Source organism: Pseudopipra pipra, chromosome 18 (assembly GCF_036250125.1).
Source record: "Pseudopipra pipra isolate bDixPip1 chromosome 18, bDixPip1.hap1, whole genome shotgun sequence".
NCBI lineage: Eukaryota > Metazoa > Chordata > Aves > Passeriformes > Pipridae > Pseudopipra > Pseudopipra pipra.
The window spans coordinates 7,604,902-7,622,062 of NC_087566.1; the positions used below are offsets into that span (position 1 = coordinate 7,604,902).

General features: G+C 56.2%; 1 protein-coding gene across 2 annotated transcripts in view; it reads right to left on the minus strand.

Moving 5' to 3' along the window:
* The window catches only part of ACACB (acetyl-CoA carboxylase beta), a 104,128-nt gene that overhangs the window by 79,127 nt on the left and 7,840 nt on the right, over positions 1–17,161 (minus strand). Inside the window, exons 15-53 of one of the 2 annotated variants that reach the window (XM_064674902.1) lie at positions 16,996–17,099; positions 16,220–16,301; positions 15,497–15,646; positions 15,270–15,416; positions 14,985–15,119; positions 14,363–14,509; positions 14,068–14,256; positions 13,658–13,758; positions 13,487–13,575; positions 13,264–13,388; positions 12,696–12,809; positions 12,500–12,613; positions 12,027–12,116; positions 11,807–11,925; positions 11,429–11,566; positions 11,205–11,304; positions 11,006–11,113; positions 10,770–10,826; positions 10,140–10,181; positions 9,833–10,048; positions 9,592–9,747; positions 9,072–9,275; positions 8,426–8,581; positions 7,807–7,929; positions 7,254–7,523; positions 6,851–6,948; positions 6,566–6,686; positions 6,272–6,382; positions 5,622–5,765; positions 5,417–5,537; positions 5,156–5,252; positions 4,884–4,980; positions 4,506–4,641; positions 4,022–4,199; positions 3,428–3,540; positions 2,736–2,890; positions 2,340–2,510; positions 1,606–1,742; positions 157–1,476 (exon numbers count right to left, since the gene is read on the minus strand). In XM_064674902.1, coding sequence (XP_064530972.1) covers positions 1,350–1,476; positions 1,606–1,742; positions 2,340–2,510; positions 2,736–2,890; positions 3,428–3,540; positions 4,022–4,199; positions 4,506–4,641; positions 4,884–4,980; positions 5,156–5,252; positions 5,417–5,537; positions 5,622–5,765; positions 6,272–6,382; positions 6,566–6,686; positions 6,851–6,948; positions 7,254–7,523; positions 7,807–7,929; positions 8,426–8,581; positions 9,072–9,275; positions 9,592–9,747; positions 9,833–10,048; positions 10,140–10,181; positions 10,770–10,826; positions 11,006–11,113; positions 11,205–11,304; positions 11,429–11,566; positions 11,807–11,925; positions 12,027–12,116; positions 12,500–12,613; positions 12,696–12,809; positions 13,264–13,388; positions 13,487–13,575; positions 13,658–13,758; positions 14,068–14,256; positions 14,363–14,509; positions 14,985–15,119; positions 15,270–15,416; positions 15,497–15,646; positions 16,220–16,301; positions 16,996–17,099 — 5,082 coding nt within the window. In that variant the 3' untranslated portion in view covers positions 157–1,349. Of the gene's footprint in view, positions 1–156; positions 1,477–1,605; positions 1,743–2,339; positions 2,511–2,735; positions 2,891–3,427; positions 3,541–4,021; positions 4,200–4,505; positions 4,642–4,883; positions 4,981–5,155; positions 5,253–5,416; positions 5,538–5,621; positions 5,766–6,271; positions 6,383–6,565; positions 6,687–6,850; positions 6,949–7,253; positions 7,524–7,806; positions 7,930–8,425; positions 8,582–9,071; positions 9,276–9,591; positions 9,748–9,832; positions 10,049–10,139; positions 10,182–10,769; positions 10,827–11,005; positions 11,114–11,204; positions 11,305–11,428; positions 11,567–11,806; positions 11,926–12,026; positions 12,117–12,499; positions 12,614–12,695; positions 12,810–13,263; positions 13,389–13,486; positions 13,576–13,657; positions 13,759–14,067; positions 14,257–14,362; positions 14,510–14,984; positions 15,120–15,269; positions 15,417–15,496; positions 15,647–16,219; positions 16,302–16,995; positions 17,100–17,161 lie in introns of those variants that run through there. The other variant, XM_064674903.1, reaches the window with a different exon arrangement.

A 17,161-nucleotide genomic window follows, 5' to 3' on the forward strand; every position in this document is an offset into this window, starting at 1 on the left:
AACAAGCTCTGGTGTGGGGGCAGGGGCTGGCAGGAGGGATGCTCAGAGCTGCTCCACACCCAAACAGGTCCTGTGCCACAGGAAGGGGCCAGAGGCACCAGCCCCTGCTCAGATCCACCATGTTTGTACAAGGACAGAAGACACAGAGGTCAGGAATCTTTCCTTGGAGCTGAGCCCACCTTATTGCCCTTGGTTTGGCTCCTGCACATGAGGATCAGCAGTGACACCTTTCAAAACAGGAAGTGTCTCACAAAGTCCTTCCTACTCCCACCCCAGGACAGGGAGACCTCCCATAGATCCCAGGGGACCCCCAGCCCAGGCATGACCAGGGAGCTGTCCACCTTCACTCCACAATACCAGAACTGCTCTTAACAATGTGTCCCATCTTCCACCACCGTCCTGCTCCTCCTTTGTGAGCCAAAGATAACCCTGTGCTGGTGAAATGACACAGCCAGAGGCACTGGAAAGCACGTGTTCAAATGTCCTCTCCATGACCAAGATGATTAAAGGCCACCTGAGAAGCAAGGTACAGGTCCAGGCAGGTGACAAGTCACCCCGTGAGCTCTTCTACCCTCCTGAGCTTCAGAGGAGGAACCAGGTCACTGGGGCAGGAGCACCTGGAGCTGTGTCCTCCCTCTTCTCCATCCTCCACAGGAGCCAGAAAGGACATGAAATGGGTGAGAGGAACAGCTGGTTCAGTCAGTGGTGTATCCTTTCACATTCCCACTGCAACAGCTCCCAGATGAGCTCACTTAGGACGTTTCTGGCCATCAGCTACTCGCAGTCTCATCTACTCTTTGCCCTCCAACAAGGGGAAAGACAAGACAACTTGCTCCTCCCAGTTTCTAAACCATCAGTTGAGGCTGCTGCTCACAGGATGTTCATTTCCTTGTGTTGGTGTCTGGGCAGCTCCTTTGTCCTGCTCCCTGTGGCCTCTGGACCAGTAGGTTTGAACCTCCAGCTCTGTCCAGTCTCATAACATGTGTCTGACCTGGTGTTTGTTTTAAAGATCAGGGCCAGGCTTTACAACTAAAACACAGTAAAAGATCTTAGATTCTTATTAAAACCAACTTCTGCACCAGGTCCAGACTCCAGGCTTGGCTTGGGACAAGTTTATCTTCTGCCAAGTTGCCCCTCTGGTGAACACCCCTGTGCCAGAGTGGCCTCTGCATGGATGGGAAGACCATCTCCATGGCTTAACATACAAACACTGGCATCCTTTATTTAGGCACGTGAGGAAGAGTCCAAGGCTTCAGTTCCAGGGCTGAGGAGCCATGAGGGGAGGTGAGGCTGTGTCCTGGTGCCCCTCCTGCCCCACGGGGATTGCCCTGGGCATTGCCAGCCCTGGCTCAGGAGGGGTCATCTGTGTCCACCGTGGACAGGAGATGGGCCACCTGGGCCTTCTGGGGACCGGTGATGTGCTGGGCCATCTGCACCATGCAGTCCATGATCACCTCGGGGTTGGCCTGGAGCAAGCTGCAAGGCAGATGGGAGAGGGCAGCTGGCTGGGAGGCTGAAGGAAGAACCACCTTCTCTGCACCCCCTGCTGTTCCCACCCCAGGGATCAGTATCAGCCTCCTCATCCTGGCTCCCGTGGCCCCTCACCTGCGGATGTGTTTGAGGATGTAATCCCTCCTCAGGTGCTTGAGGTTCTCCCTGATGACTGACTGGGTGCTGTCATCCTCCTGCATGTGCTTCTCCAGCCACTCCACCACCACCTGGTTGTTGTCCCAGAGGTAGCCCTGTGGAGAGCAGCACAGTGGGCAGGGGGTCCTGCTGCCTGCACAGCCTGAGCCCCCCCTTCCTCCTGTGGCCTCAAAACCAGGCAATGGGCATTTCCTTCCCAGTCCTGCACATATGGCATGGCACAATCCCCCACTCCCATGTTCCAGTCATGGGGTAAAAGGTTCAGTCTGGAAACTGAAATTCATGAAACCTTTGCAAACTGTTTAAAATGCCAAAAGTTAAGGTAAAAGACGTTTTCTTTGCATGTCATCACTTCCTGGCTCAGCAAGAACAGGACTGGAACAGCGACACATGTGTGTCATTTGAAAGCAGCTCAAATGCAAAGAACCCAAGTCTCTCATCTGCCCTGGGAAGCCCTGTCATGGTAAAAAGTGTTTATTTGGGGACCATCTTGCTATTGCTGAGCACCAGCACCCAGCTGGGGTCACTTAATTTGGAGAGACATCCCCAGCTTCAGGGCTGCTCAGCTGCCCACCCGGACACATTATCTTCATATATTTAAACCTTCACCAAAATATCTGAGTGATGGGAGAGCAAGGTGAGAGCCTTTGGGACACCCAGAGGGTGTCTCAGGAGGTTGGGGCGGGAGGTACCTTTTCAGCTCCCTCCGTCTCCATGAACCAGCGCCGCAGCATGGACTGGATGTGGATGTGGCTGAGCTCACTGTTGGCCTTCAGCACCTCCGCTTTCACCCCCTGCTCCAGCAGCAGCCGCCGCAGCCGCCAGTAGAGGAAGGAGCGGGCATTCCTCCACTCCAGGATGTCCTGCAGGAACAGGCACAGCCGGGTTTGCCTTTGCAGGAGGAGGAGGAGCCGATGTGCTCGCCCATAGCTCCGGATCGAGGGCAGAGGGCAGTGCAGGGGCAGGAACAGTCTGCAGTGCAGGGAGCTGCAGCCCCTCGGGAGGGGATTTGCCTCCTGCCTTTGTGCCGCTACCGCAGAAATCCCTGCCCCGAGCCCTTCCCCTGGCCTGGTGTCCTTCCAGCTCACCGTGATGACTCCTTTCTCCTGCATGCGGCCCGGGGTGTCGTGCAGGTCGGCGAAGCGCACGGCCACCTGGTGGTACACGGGCAGGAGCAGCTCCTCCCTCGCCTTCAGCTGCTTCTCCAGCTCCCTGCGCTGCGCCTCCGACAGCTCGGGGTTGCCTGGGGGACACACTGTGCTGAGCAGCCCCAGCGGTGGGATCCACAGGCACCGTGGGATCTGTGGTCCCTCTGTGCTGCCACATCAGTCACTCCCACTGGGAAACGGGGTGCCGTGTCCCTTTGCTTTGGCACATTTACACCAGAGCCCAGCCACAGAGCCTGTGGCCACGAAGGGGTCACACCATGTTTGGTGTCTGCCACAAGAGAAGGGAGGTGGCATTTGCAGGACTCTGTGGAACTATGTTGTGGCAGGATGGAGGGACATGGGGGCAAGGACCACCCAATGCATTGGGTACAGTTCAGCATGGCCATTGCCATTCTTCATCTCAAAGCATGGGAGAAGACCTCAGCCCCAGCCCTAGGAGATACAGGTTTTCTAAAGTACCACCATAGCCTCTTGGCAGGCATGGTATCAGAAAAGCCATGAAGAATTTTCCCAGAGGAACACTAAAGGATTTCCTGGTGATTGCCATCATAGTGCTTAAGCCTCATTTTTTAATTTACCACCACCAATGCCCTGAAATCCCCTCCCCTTACCCATCTGCTCAACAAGCTTGGCATAGACTGTATCAATCCTTCTCATGGTCTTCACCAAATCCTTCTTCCTGAACTTAATCTCCACTGTTCCTCCAGGCTCCAAAATGCCTCCCCTGGAAGGAAAGTGTGGTAAAGCAGAGACTGCTCTTCATAGAGAATAAATCCTGGGAAAAGAGAGGCAGCTCTCTTTTCTGAGGATTAGGGAGAGAAAACCTAAAAGGATTTTGCTTCCAGTGTGGGATTCTTGTCTACCCTGCCACTCACAGCTCACTCCAACATGCAGGTTAGAGAAAAGGCCTCCTGACTGCAGAACGGTTTTACTCACCCACAGCCTTTGCTGGAGGCAGGAGGATATTCCAAGGAGACACCTTGGGGATATCCCAAACCTTTCCATTATTCTATTACACCTGCCATGCTGCTCTGCAAGAACCTTGGAACTTGTCACTGATGGCTTTGAAAGGGTTAAAACCAGATATCTCAAGTGGCAGAAGGTCCCTGCCTGCCAGGGGACTGTGGCTCTGCAGCCCCGATTCCCCAGCTCTCCCTTCCCCGCACAGGGGCTGTGGGGGACACCCACGTGTTTGGGGTGCTGACCTGCTCTCCTTGTCAGCGTAGAGCTCCACGTGCAGGGGGTTGATGGTGGAGTCGATGACCACCCAGGAGCCCCCCCTCAGCTCTGCATGAGGGGGGATGTAGACCAGCACAGGCTGCCTGAAATCCCGCAGGCTGTCCACGATCAGGGCGCCGAACTTCAGCATTTGGTCGTACATGTCTGAGAGCCAAAGGGACTCAGTGGCTGGGTGACACCACTGCCATGGCCAGGCCACTGCCCCGGCCTCCTCCAGCTGCCCAAAGCCACCTTCTCTATTGGAGATACAAACAAGCTCCCCAAAACCAGCCCAGCAGGGAGCTGCCAACCCCTGGGACTTGGATCCTGCAATGCCCCAGCCCAATCCCATATCCCAGGGTGGTGTAGGCAGAACCCTGGTAGGCTGGGACAGCCCAGGACCCCGTGGGATGGCAGGGGTGCTGGCAGTATGTCACAGCATGGGAATCTGAGCATACTAAGCATGGATACCTTTCATGCCGCTGGAGAAGCCTCTCCAGTTGGCAAAGATCATCAGCGGGAGGTGCTCCCGGTTGAAATCCCGAATGGCCTGGGCTGTTTTAAAGGCAGAGTCTGGGAACCAGACCTGCCCAGCCTGCTGGATTATCTGGAAAAGACAGTGAGCAGCAGCTCTGAGAATGTGCCAGTTCTTCATAGCACACCACACTGTAGGTCAGCAGCACGTGGTGTGAAATAGCTGAAAGGATACAAACTGACCGAGCACCCTTGATTTCACCAGAATTAAGAAAAATCCAGACATGCCAAAGAATTCCACTAAGCTTTTTCCCTGCTCTCCCCTCCAGCCTCCTCTCAGGTGCTGCTTGGCCTCACTAAGGTCTCCCCACACACCTTTGCCTCTGAGTCCAGGTTGGCGGGGTCCGCAGGGATCGTCACCTCCACAGTGCGGGTCTCAACAGCGATGACACCCACAGGGAGACCCCCCAGCCTGCAGCAAGGCAGGGTGGTCTCAGCAGAGGCCACTTCCCCTCCATGCTGCACCCCAGGCCCACCACAGAGCTGCTCCCCCTCCACCATCCCAAGAGCAGTGCCAGGGCTCTAGTGTGCTTGGCTACACATTCAGGTTCCCTGCCCCAGGCTCCATCCCCTGCTCCCGGCAGTACCTCGCTCTGCCAACCACAACTGTCTGAGCCCACGGCTTCATGATCTCCATGAAACTGCCCTGGTCAAAGAAGCCACTCTGCCAGACCCCCTTGAGACCTGTGGTGCACAGGAAAACATGGAATGGTGCAAGGGTGAGCACTGAAGGGCTCCCTGTGCACAACCCATGGAAAAGAACACCTTCTGCACCAGGACAGGGGAGGTGCACCTGCAAGCTGTTTTTGGGAGCAGTGCTACAAAGGTCTTGGGCTGCCCTCACTTACTTGGATGGGGTCTCCCTGTCAGCATCCACCTGGGGTCGTAGGGGACTTTGGAAGGGATAAAATCAATTTCTCTTTCAACGGGGTCACTTATGGCAGTGACGGGCACAGGGCTCTGGTTATCCTGCAAGGGAGACCCCAAAGGGCAGGTCACCAGCCAGTCATGGGGTAATATCCCCCATATCACCACCCTGCAGCATCCTCCTACCTTGGGTATGTACGAGAGCCACTGCAGGATTGTGTAGACCCCCTCAAAGTCATCTGGGACGGTGACGTGGGAAACGCCGTTGTTGTGCATGATCTGCACTCCTCCCAGCTGGTTATTGGAGGTGTAAACCTCCCGGCCCAACACCTGCACAGAGTTACCAACAGAAACAGATGGGGCTCTGCCACCACAGGAGCTGCTCCCTTGCTCTGTTTGTTAATCCACACCTCTGCACAGACACATTGCCTCTGGTCTGAGGCTGAATTTCCCCCTCTGTACAGGCTGATGTTAAAGTGATCCTGCTTCTGTGCACAGGTTTAGTGCAGCAGGTTTGAAATCAGCTCAAACCAGCGTGATTTTGCCCAGAGATGGGTCCTGCCCCTGGGGCTGAAGCCCAACAGTCCCTGAGGCAGCTCATCCATCCCACCCTGCCCCAGGAATGATGCCCTGGCCCCTAAAACAACATTGCAAAGCTGTGGGGTGACATGGTCTCCCTGCTCAGTGAGACCAGCACAGCTGCAGCTCCTCCAGACAAGGTCCCATGAGATGATGAGCAGGGAGATGTCACCTTTACCCACGGGACAGGGAAGGAGCCCACACAGGGAGCAGTGTGAGGGACAGTGCCATGGAGGACACACAGCTGGACTCAGTACCTTATTGAGAGCTGTGACACCTGTGAGGATGATGTGGGAGTTCTCCACCTGGATGACACGCTGGCCCAGCCTCACCAGGTAGGCGCCAATCCCAATGGCACGACAGGTCACCTGGGCACACACACAAGGACACATGGGGTCACTGGGGGCAGAGGGTGTAGGATGGATCACAAACACCTGGAGAAGGATGCTCTGAAGGGATCTGATCCTTGTTGCATCCTGTTATCCCCTCCAGAGACACCTCAAAAGCGAGCAGGAGAGAGGGGAGGAGCAGGGGAGGGGCCTCAGCAGTACCATGCTGATGGTCACTATCTCGTCGTAGGCGCGGGAGGACTCCCCAGCAATGGTGCCTGCAGCTCTCAGGTTTTCCACCCCAAAACCATTTTCCTTCCCGATTATGTCCAGGAGGACATACCTGCAGGGAAAGCAGAGCCATGGTGTGGGTGGGAGCAAGGGAAGAACTCACCTGTGTAATGTGTCTGTCAGGATGCTGAGCAAGGAGCTGGGAGATGGATCATGGCAGGATATAGGGCAGGGCTTGAGGTGTCTCTGTGCAACCCAGGGGATACCAGGGCTCACCTGGACTCACCACCTTCCTCCACGTGTTCACAGCGCACCGAGTTCATGGTGCTGATCCTTGTGTAGTCCTGGGGAGTCAGGTACAGATACCTGAACCCCTGAAAATGAAGAGCAGGAGGATGAGTTGCAGAACACCCTATGCACACACTCATGAGGGACATGGCCCCTCTCCAAAACCACCCCGAGCCCCCACTGAGCATCACCAGTGGCTGAGGGACCAGGGCTGGACAGAGCTTTATCTGGGGAGAGTTGAAGGAACCGTCCCTGTGGTGCTAGGTGCAGGTGTGAGCTCACTCCCCGTTCTGATCCCACAGCTTGATGTCCCAATTTAGCCCTGGTCCTTCCTTCCCCAGCTAAGTCCTCCGTTGTTTTCTGTGCTGCAGGGGGGGAGGTGCCCACACACCTTGTAGGGCTCGGCAGGGTCCACCCAGGCCACCTGGAACATTTGCTTGATCTCCTCGGCAAAGCCGATGCGGGCGCCGCTGTTGGCAGCGATGTAGACGCGGGGGATTCCCTCAGCCCGCGCCAGCTCCGAGGCCCTCAGGAACACCAGGTCCTCCTCGGGCCCAAAGGAGCCGATCTTGTATGTGATGTCGTTGCAGATGAGCACAATGTCCCGGCCTTTGGGATACTCGGGGGTCTTCAGCTTCATTTTGAAAGCAACCATCCCCACCTGCCCCGAAACAGCACAAGGTACAGAATTCTCCAGAGAATCACAGAATCACTGAGGTTGGAAAAGACCTCCATGATCATGGAGTCCAATCTTGACTGATCACTACCTTGTCAACTAGACCAGAGCACTGAGCGCCACGTCCAAGAGACATGGGGCTGAGCTGCAGGTGACATTAACCAACAGACAAGATGCTTGAGGAGCATTTCCTGAGCTTTAAACACACTGAGCCACCAGCCATTCCCACCTGCTTCCCCCACCCCATTCTCAAATCATCCCCCACTACCTCATTCCCTCCAGGGACCCTGTTCATCTGCACGAGGTGTCCCTGTGAGTCCAGCACCAGTTCAGTGTAAGTCAGGATGTCCTTGGGGTACTGTTCTGAGGAGCCCCACAGTTTGAAGAGAGCCTGCAGAGACACAGTGCTTGGGATGAGCTGGTGCAGGGGCCAGGCAGCTCCTGGGATATTGCCCAGCACAGACAGACTACTGCAGCAGCCTGGGACTGGGGTGTCTGGGACTGGGAAAAGCAAAACTCTGTGTCAGAGGCCCCCAGTGCTGCAGCCCTCCTTGCATGGGGCCTCCTGGTTCACATCCTCCATGAGTGCAACCACAGCAAGTTGCAAGAATCATCAAATCCTTGAATCGCTTGGGTTTGGAAGAGACCTTGAAGACCATCTAGTTCCAACCCTCGTCACAGGCAGGGAGAGCCAGGAATTCCAAGAACTAGGAATTGGTTTAGAAATATTTCATATAACCAAAAATGTTGTGGTTTGGGCTCTTTTCCTTTTCTCATTGTCTAGGTCACGGGAGAGGGGCCTTTTCCCCAGATGGGAATATTTAGGAAGGGTGAGGTCGAAGAACAAATGCAATAATTCAGAGCTCTTTCTGCTCAGCCAGACTCACCTGCCTGATCATCTCTGGGAAGTCATACACGTAGGTGGTGCCCAAGGACTGTGCCTGGAACCGCTTGGCCTGGAGCAGGTCCTTGGTGACGTAGGGGGTGTTGATGAGCATTCCATGCTGTGGCCCTTGCTTGTCTCCATATGACTGGAACATGATCTGAGGAGAAGGGCAGAGCGTTGACTGCCTTCTCCCAGTGTCATGGTGAGTCTTCTGTTGGAGCACTCCTGAGCTCTGCCGGGCCAAGGTGCTTGTGCCTGTGTCCCAAGCATGATTTTCCAGCCCACTCTTTGCTATTGAGGGGTCAGTGTCACACTGCTGTGCTGCAAGTAGCAGTGACACCATAACCTTCACCTCCCAGACCCAAAACTGTCTGACCATGCACCAGCATCACCCCAAGGAGTACAACTGAATGGGGCTCAGAACATCTTGGAGCAAAGTATGACCATGGGGAACTCAATTGGATGCAGACAGAGGGGAGTGAAACCAGACCAGTCCTGGGAATGCCGTTGGAAGTCTGGGGGCTCTGGACAGACCAGCATTGCAGATGCACAAGGAGTTTTGCAGAAGCCCCCCAGAGCTCTGCCATAGCCAGCAGTGCTCAGGCAGTCACGGCTGGGTTCTTGCAGCTGGAGCTGTGGTTACTCACATTGCCAGTGCTGGGGTCCCTCACTTCCTTGTAGAGGCTGATGTCCAGGTAGTACCCGGACTCGTTGGTCAGGAAGAGGCGGATGGGGATGGCGGTGGCAGTGGGTGTCAGGCGGATGTTGATCTTCACCTCGGCCTGCAGGACCCGCAGCTTCCAGAGGCGGCTGCCATAGCGCATCACCATGGAGCGCACCGACTCCTCGATCTGGGCATGGGATGGCACACGGATGGGTTGGTGGCTCCAAGGACAGCACTGCCCACAGGTGCACAATGCCAGGGCTGGAACAGCCCTGTTGCACCTCAACCCCAAACAGCCATTTTGGATTTGCTTTGGAGAGCCCCTTCCCTCTTCCCCATCCCCACAGCCTGGTACTGACATCCAGCCTCTCTACTGGGGGGAGGAAAACAGCTGTGGGTTGGCTGCCCATCCCTGCAGTGGTACTGAGCACAGGGGTGACAGAACCTCCGTCTGCAGATCAGCAACACGTAAATAGCAGGAAGTAGAATCCTGAGGAACACACCTTGGAGGGGTCCATGATGACGTTCGGGACGAAGTTGAGGAAGATGTGGTTGCAGTCGGTGCGGACGATGGTGTTGTTGAAGGCCACCTCCAGCTCATCCATGGCCTCCAGGAGCAGCCGCTCACCCTCGTTCTGCAGGTACTCGAAGGAGGCCTCCTGTGGTGGCCCAGGCAGCTCAGTGGTGCCCAGACCACCCCTGCACCCGAAACGTGCCCACCAGGGACACCCGGCACCGCCTTGCCTTGGTGATGAGGTCAGAGTGGCGCACGATGGCGCGGATGAAGAAGCGGTAGTCGGTGGTCTCGGCGCCCGCCCGCACCTTGGCAGCCCCCAGGTACAGGTGCATCTTGTGGTTGGCGCAGGGAATGGCCGTCAGGTCGAAGTTGCGCATGCGGCTCAGCTCCAGCTGGAAGGCGAGCGCCGGCTCCAGGTGCCGGTAGATCCGATCCTCTGCAAACTGCCCCGGCACAGCCATGAGCCCGTGGTGAGCCAGCACTGAGCTGGTGGTGAGCCAGAACCACTGGGGCTCTGCTCCCACCCACTCTTACCTCGTCCCTGGCTCTGAACGTGAAAAACTTTGGGAATTCTCTCTAGAAAAAAAGGGAGAGAGAGGACAACATGAACAGTCCTTGGCATGCAGAGGATTGTTCTGATTTTCAGTGGATTCATTAAAAGGGAAAAACCTTGCAGGCTTCACTCCCCAAAGGGAAAAGGGCTAGGAGGAATTAATTGGATTAGACTTTAGAAAGAAATTCTTCCCTGTGAGGGTGGGGAGACCCTGGCACAGGTTGCCCTGACGAAAAGCTGTGGCTGCCCCATCCCTGGATGTGTTCAAGGCCAGGCTGGATGGGGCTTGGAGCAACCCGGGATAGTGGGAGGTATCCCTGCCCATAGCATGGGGGTGGAATGGGATGTGCATTAAGGTCCTTTCCAACACAAACCACTCTGTGACTTTATAATGATTCTATGATGCCTTTTAAAGGCAGCTTAAAGCTATGTAGTGGCCCTGCAGGAACCACGTAACTGGAGATATGAGCTACATAAAGGCTGACACAAGAGATAAATCACCTATTGAATCACTCATTAATTAATTCCCAGCTCCTGATGCACAACGGGTTCATCCATCCCTCAGTGCTGTATAAGGTATTTAGAGATGTTGGAGGCTCAGTTGCACTCACCTGCTGGGCAATGAGGAATGTGATTCTCCGGAGACCACAGTCCACGAGGATATTTTTCTACACAGAAACAGAAGATTCCACCAGTCATGGGAGCACAAGCATCTCCACCAAGGGAGCAAACAAAACCCAAGCTATAGCATTTTGGTGACCCCCATGTGGAGATGAGGCAGTGTTGTGGGGTACAGTGCCCCAGCTTGAAGGCTCTGCAGAAAGGGGGTCCAGCCCCAGTGACAGACCTTGGACTGGGCAAAGGCCCTGAAGATGGGCACCAGCTTCTCATCTTCCACATGGTCAGCTGAGCAAAGCGCGATGTTGAGGATGTGGATCGGCTCCTCTCGGATGTTCTGGCAACAAAATCCACCAGTCAACCCCAACCAGTAGCACCACTGCCAGACCAGCACCACCTGAGGGGGTCAGCAGCAGCACTGTGCCCACCTTGGCATCCTCCTCTTCATAGATGGTGGCTTGTGCCTCGCTGACGAGCCCGCTCTCCGACGGAGAGTTGGCAAAGCAGGAGATCACTTCATCGAAGTTCCTGCCCAAACAGCAGGGATTGGGTGACCAGACAGCTGCAGCTCTTCCACCCTGTTTTTCTCTCCAACAACAACAGTGGTACCCAAAATGCACGAAACCAGCCAGGCATGTCCCTGCACCCTCACCTTGTGAAGTCCTCAAATCTGCTGAAGGCCACCATGACTCCCATCCGCTGGCTTGGGGGGGAAAAGCCGCTGTCCATGAAGAGCTCAGTGCTGTGCCGGGCCAGGTCAGGGTTGGAGATGCTGATGGGGACAGCCATCCTGCCAGGGGAGCAAAGCAGCCATCAGCCAAGGGGAGAGGCACCTCTCCAGGGTCCAACCAGGACCATGGAGGTCCCACATGGGACCCTGGCCTGGAGAGAGCTCATTCTGCTCCACCAGCAGCGGGACAGCGCAGTGAGCAGCTCCTGCTGAGGGTCCCTGTGCTTCACATGGAGGGAATGGTACAAACCCGACAGCTTTGCAAAAAGAACCATGCCCAGGGGAGCGCGACCCCTGTACCTGTTGGGGTGGGAGGAGGGCAGCATGAACTGGAACTCCACCAGGCAGGTGCCATCTGAGAGCTGCCGGTGCTGGAGGCTGTTCAGCTCATAGGCGATGTAGCCCCGCCGCACATACACCTGAGGGGGATGCAGGAGGTACCACCATGCCCTTGCTTCCCCCACACCCCCCTGTGCCATCCCCAGATCCCCCGTGCCCCCTGCAGCCCCCCAGCCCTCACCTCCAGCGCTGCCATGCGCACCACCCTGTTGGTGTGGTAGAAGAAGACGGGAAGCACATCAAAGATGGAAGTTTCTGACAGGATCAGTTTCTGGGGGAAGAAAGCAGAATTTAGGGCAAGGATGAAGCGGGACCACCTTGCCCCATCACAGGATGGAGGAGACACGTTCCAGAGGGGTCCCTCAATGAGGGGTGAGCAGGACTGGCAACTGGGATGCCCTGGGACAGCCAACCCACCATGGGGTCACAGACAGAGCCAGACACAGATCCACATGTCAGTTCCCTGCCAAACGCAGTGCAGAACAGGGGATGGAGACTGGCAGCACTGGAGTGCACCCCCTCCTCTGCTCCACACAGCCACTGCAGCAAGGCTCTGAGTGCTTTTTAGGCTATTTTTAAGATTAAACCACTTGCAGCCAGACCCCCTCCCCAAAGCCACCCGAATTCCCTCATGACAAATGCACAATTCCCAACCTTGAGGTTCTCAGGGCAGTACTCGTGTCCATACATGTCGATGGCAGAGATGAAGATGGACTCCACCTGGTTGTGCCGCAGCTCGTAGGAGGGCATGTGAGAGGCAATGAGCACCTGTGAGGGGAGAGGTGGAGCTGGAGTGAGGGGCACAGGGCTGGGGACAGGGTTGGGATGGCACCACGTGGTGCTCACTGACCTGCCGGGCCCTCAGTGCCACTTTGGAGTGCTCGGTCTTGCTGAGCTGTGTCAGCTCATGCAGGATGGCCGTCAGCTCGTCTGTCAGTGTGGGGTCACGGCCACACAGCTGGTCCTGCAAGGCCACATCAGCACAGCTCGGCTCAGGCATCTGGGATGGATTCATCCCAAACCCCAGCATCACATGGGATGCCTTCATCCTGCACGGGATGGCTTCATCCCAAAACCCAACCCCACACAGGCAATGGGTATAAAACCCAAGGCACTAAAATAGTGCAAGATGCTCTTTGACCCAAGTGACCCATGCAACAGAGGGGAGATAATTAAAATAAAGGGACAAAATAAAGGGATAATGAGGTAGGAATGGACACTTGAATGCAAACCCCAAACCCTGGGATGCATTAAACATAGGAGCAGAAAAGCTGTTTCCCACGTGTCTATTTCAAGGAGAAAGCACAGGGCTGTGACAACTGTGGCCATCCTGCAGCGATACAGAGCTGCCTCGGCACACAGGCTCTTCCCTGCCACTAGCCTTTGCTCCTGGAGTCTCAGGCATGGGCTGTACTCACAATTAACATGATCACCAGCATGTTCTTCTTGGCCACCTGGGCGTGGGAGAAGATGCTCTCCAGCACGGGGTTCATGTCGGGTTTACACTTCTCCCGCAGGCTGATGACACACTTGTCATAGTGAGCTGTGGGGCAGGGCATGGTGAGCCCTGCAGCCCCCCAGAGAGCCCTGCACCCCCCCAGAGCCCCATAGGCCTTAACCCAAAAAGTCCTGAGCCCTTACCATGCTGGAACTGTGTCTCTACTTGCAGGTAACGCCTGAGCAGGTCCAGCACCACTGTCTTCATGTAGCCCCGGATGCCACTGCGGTACCTGGGGACCAAAAACCCCACTGTGCTGCAAGGAAGTGGCCATGGTGGAGGGACCAGGGGGTCACAGACAGCACAGGGCTCACCTCTGCACCAGCTGCACCAAGCTCTGTGTGTTCATGAAGAAGACCTCCCGCTCAGCCTTCCTCTGCAGCGTGGCCGCATGGGTGTCCAGCACGTTGGCGATCTGTGGGGAGAGGGGACAGGCTCTGGGGTGGCTCAGGGGCACAAGGCCACCAGCTCACCCCTTCCCTGGGGATGGGGCTGCTGCACCTGGGGCCTTTCCCTTGGTCTTTTTCTCCCAAAGTGAAAAATGCTAAGTGGCAAATAAATACAAAACAAACACACAGATAGAAACAAACACACAGATAGAAACAAATACACATAGAAACACACATATTTCCCTCACCCCTAAGATCTTGGTAGCACAAATTCAGGGAGAAGCTCCAGTTAAAAGGAGTGGGGCAGAGCTGGGTGCAGCCCCTGTGGCGCTCACCTGCTGGCTGGGGAAGCGGCAGAGCACCGAGGTGATATTGCTGGCATACTGTGCCATCACCTTCCGGATGGACTTCTCAACGGACAGTGGGATTCTTCCCGAAATGCTCGTCATGATCTCCTGCAGCTCCAGGAGGGGCAGGGCGGGGTCCCGCAGGGTAGTCATCAGCTGTGCCACCCATTCCTTCACCTGTGGGAGCAGAAGCTGGTGCTGCCCACTCCCACCGGCACTGTTGGGCTCGCCGTTGTGGCAAACACGTGGCAGCAGGGCAGGACACCCGGCACATGGCACCCACCTTGGCCTTGAAGTAGGGCTCGGGCAGGCAGTACCCATTCATGATGTTGGTGAGGTTGTCCAGCACGTTGCGGAGAACTTGGTGCTGCTTCTCCCCGGTGATGGGGAGGGTCTGCTGGGCTGGGAGCCCCCCTGTGAACAGCTGCGCCTGCAGAGGGCACAGGGAGGTGGCCTGACCTGTCCTTGCTGACCTGGGACAGACCCTCCCCAAGAGCTGCAGCTGCCCCAGAGGAAGCAGCACGACCCCTCCAGTCTGCTTTGCATTAGATTCAGAGGAAGCACTTGACATTCAGGTTCATGGTTGTGCCAGTGCCTCATCAAACTAAACGTGCAGAAAACCTGGAGATTTTAGTGCTTTAGATGCATATTTTTAGTGCATGTGAGCCTCTGCACACCGAGTAAGCACGTGTGGGACACTGAAACAGAGCAATCCACATGCAGCAGTGCTTAAGCTCCAGCACAGCTGCCTAAGGGACATGGCATGACCCCCCGAGGCACGGGGACACATCCCCGCGTCGCCCCAGTCAGGGCAGCTTCTCCACTTTGTCCCGGTGCATTCCCGGGATGCCAGCTGGGAGCAGGCAGGAGGGGATAGCAGCGTGGCAAGGCCCCCGCAGACTCACGGGCTTCACTTTGCTGGGATCATCGAGCTGGAGGCGAGCGATGACACAGCCGGCCTCCAGCAGCGCCCCCGGCCGCTTGATGTAGTGCACCCGCCCGGCCTCCTCCACCGTCAGCGTCATGATGATCTTCATCACCTGGGCGGGGAGGGGCAAGACCGTAAGCGTGACAGCAGCACCCCTGGGCTGCAGATCCCACGAGCATCGCGGCAGCGTGGGTGGGTTCCACCTTTGCTGTCCCCCAGCGCTGCAGGAATGCTGCTCCTCCAACTTTTCTGCAAAACTCACCTCAATTTCTGCAAAAACCTTCCCCTTGTCCACGTGGCCACCGTCTTCCACCAAGTACTGCAGCAGCTTCCCCGCGGAGGGCGAGCGCAGCACCGTTGGGTCCTTCTCCTTCTCGAAGGTGCACGTTTTGTTGCCGATGGTGATCCGGTACCTTAAGGAGAGGGAAAGGTGTCACCAGCCAGCTGTGGGTCAGCGAGGATGGTTGATGGGGCCCTGTGAGGAGGGAGGTACCTGTCGATCTCCTCCTTCATGTAGGTGGTGTAGCTGCAGCCATTGTAGGACAGCAGGAGCCCGCCGTCGTTGAGCCGGTGCACGTCTATCTCGATGTGCGTGTGGTTCATGATGACCACGTACGTCGTCAGCGACTGGCGGGCGACCTGCAGGCAGGGAGACCCCTCAGTCCAACCCCAAAACACGACAAGGGTCAGGCTGGGCGTTGCTGGGGTGGCAGAGAGTGAGGAGCATCTCTCTGCACTCCGTGCAAGGGCCAGTGCCACGGGATGGGGCTGTGCGGAGGCAGCAACCTCCTCAGGCTGCACCAAGGAGCTGGTTTAACTCACAGACCAAAGCTGGGTTAACTCACAGCCCAGAGCTGGTACAATTCACAGCCTGGAATTAGTCTAGCTCACAGCTCAGAGCTGGTTCAACTCACAGCCCAGAGCTGGTGTAACTCATGGCTCACCTGCTGCTTTCATTGTGAGTAGGGAGTTTTGCATGAAGTTCAACTAATTGGGTTTAAAAGCAAGAAAAGGAAGTCTTTTAATAAACTTAGGGCAACAGGGTGTATGAAACTGTCTAGTTAAAATGAGGTTATTAAGGTTATGAGGTTATTAACCTCAATTTTTATGCTGCACTGTTTTAAAGGACCTTTGTCCCTGAGGGCAGAAATAGGTCCCTGTCCCTCTGCAAGTGCTGTGGCCAGTTCAGGGGGAGCACAGTCCTGTCCTCACCTGTAGGATGTACTTCACACCCTCGTAGATGAGCTCCACATCGACAATGTTCAGCAGGGAGGCTGCTGGCAGCACCTGCCCCCTGGAACACAGCGGAGGGGTCAGGCACCACGGCATTCCTTGCCTCTCCAAGAGTTGGGATGCAGTGGTGCTGTTGGGGCATGTAAGCTCCCAGCTGGCTATGGGAGGGAACAACAGTGACTGGAGGGGACAAGTGTCAGCTTTAAATGACCCACATGAGCACTATGTACAAACGGATCTGGAGGGAGGCCAAGCACTAGGAAAACACTCAGATAAGGTGTGTGGGAGAGCCCTGGGCACCCTCCAAGGCCAGAGGAATAACCTTGATATTCAAAAACAAAAGCAAGCTGCATCAGCCAAGCCACTTTCCCTTGAAAGCTGTTTTCCCAGCCTCGGGAAATCTTTTCCACTCTCCAAACAGAGTGATAGCTAAGGAGCCAGAGCTGTGAGTCACAGCAGATCCCCGTCCCCGGCTTGCACAGGGCTACTGCCACTAGACGTGCAAAGCTTTTGCAGCAAAAATGGAAGGAAGATGGTCCAGGAGAACAACACTCAGGTCTCCACTGTGGCTGCCCCATCCCTGGAAGTGTTCCAGACCAGGTTGGGCAGGGCTTGGAGCAACCTGGTCTAGTGGAAGGTGTCCCTGCCCATGGCAGGGAGATGGGAACTAGATGGTCTTTAAGGCCACTTCCAACCCAAACCATTCCATGACATTCACTCCCTGTGCCCCCCTCCGGGCAGCCCCCACCCCACACCTCTCCAGCGTGTGCAGGAAGTCAGTCATGCACGTCCTGAAGGCAGCATCCGCCACATTCAGGGCACCACAGACGAGCCCCAGCATCGTGTCCGGCTTCTCTGCCTGAGGGGGGCAAAAATAACAGGGTTTGGGTCCTAGACCAGGAGGAGAGTGGTGACCCCAGA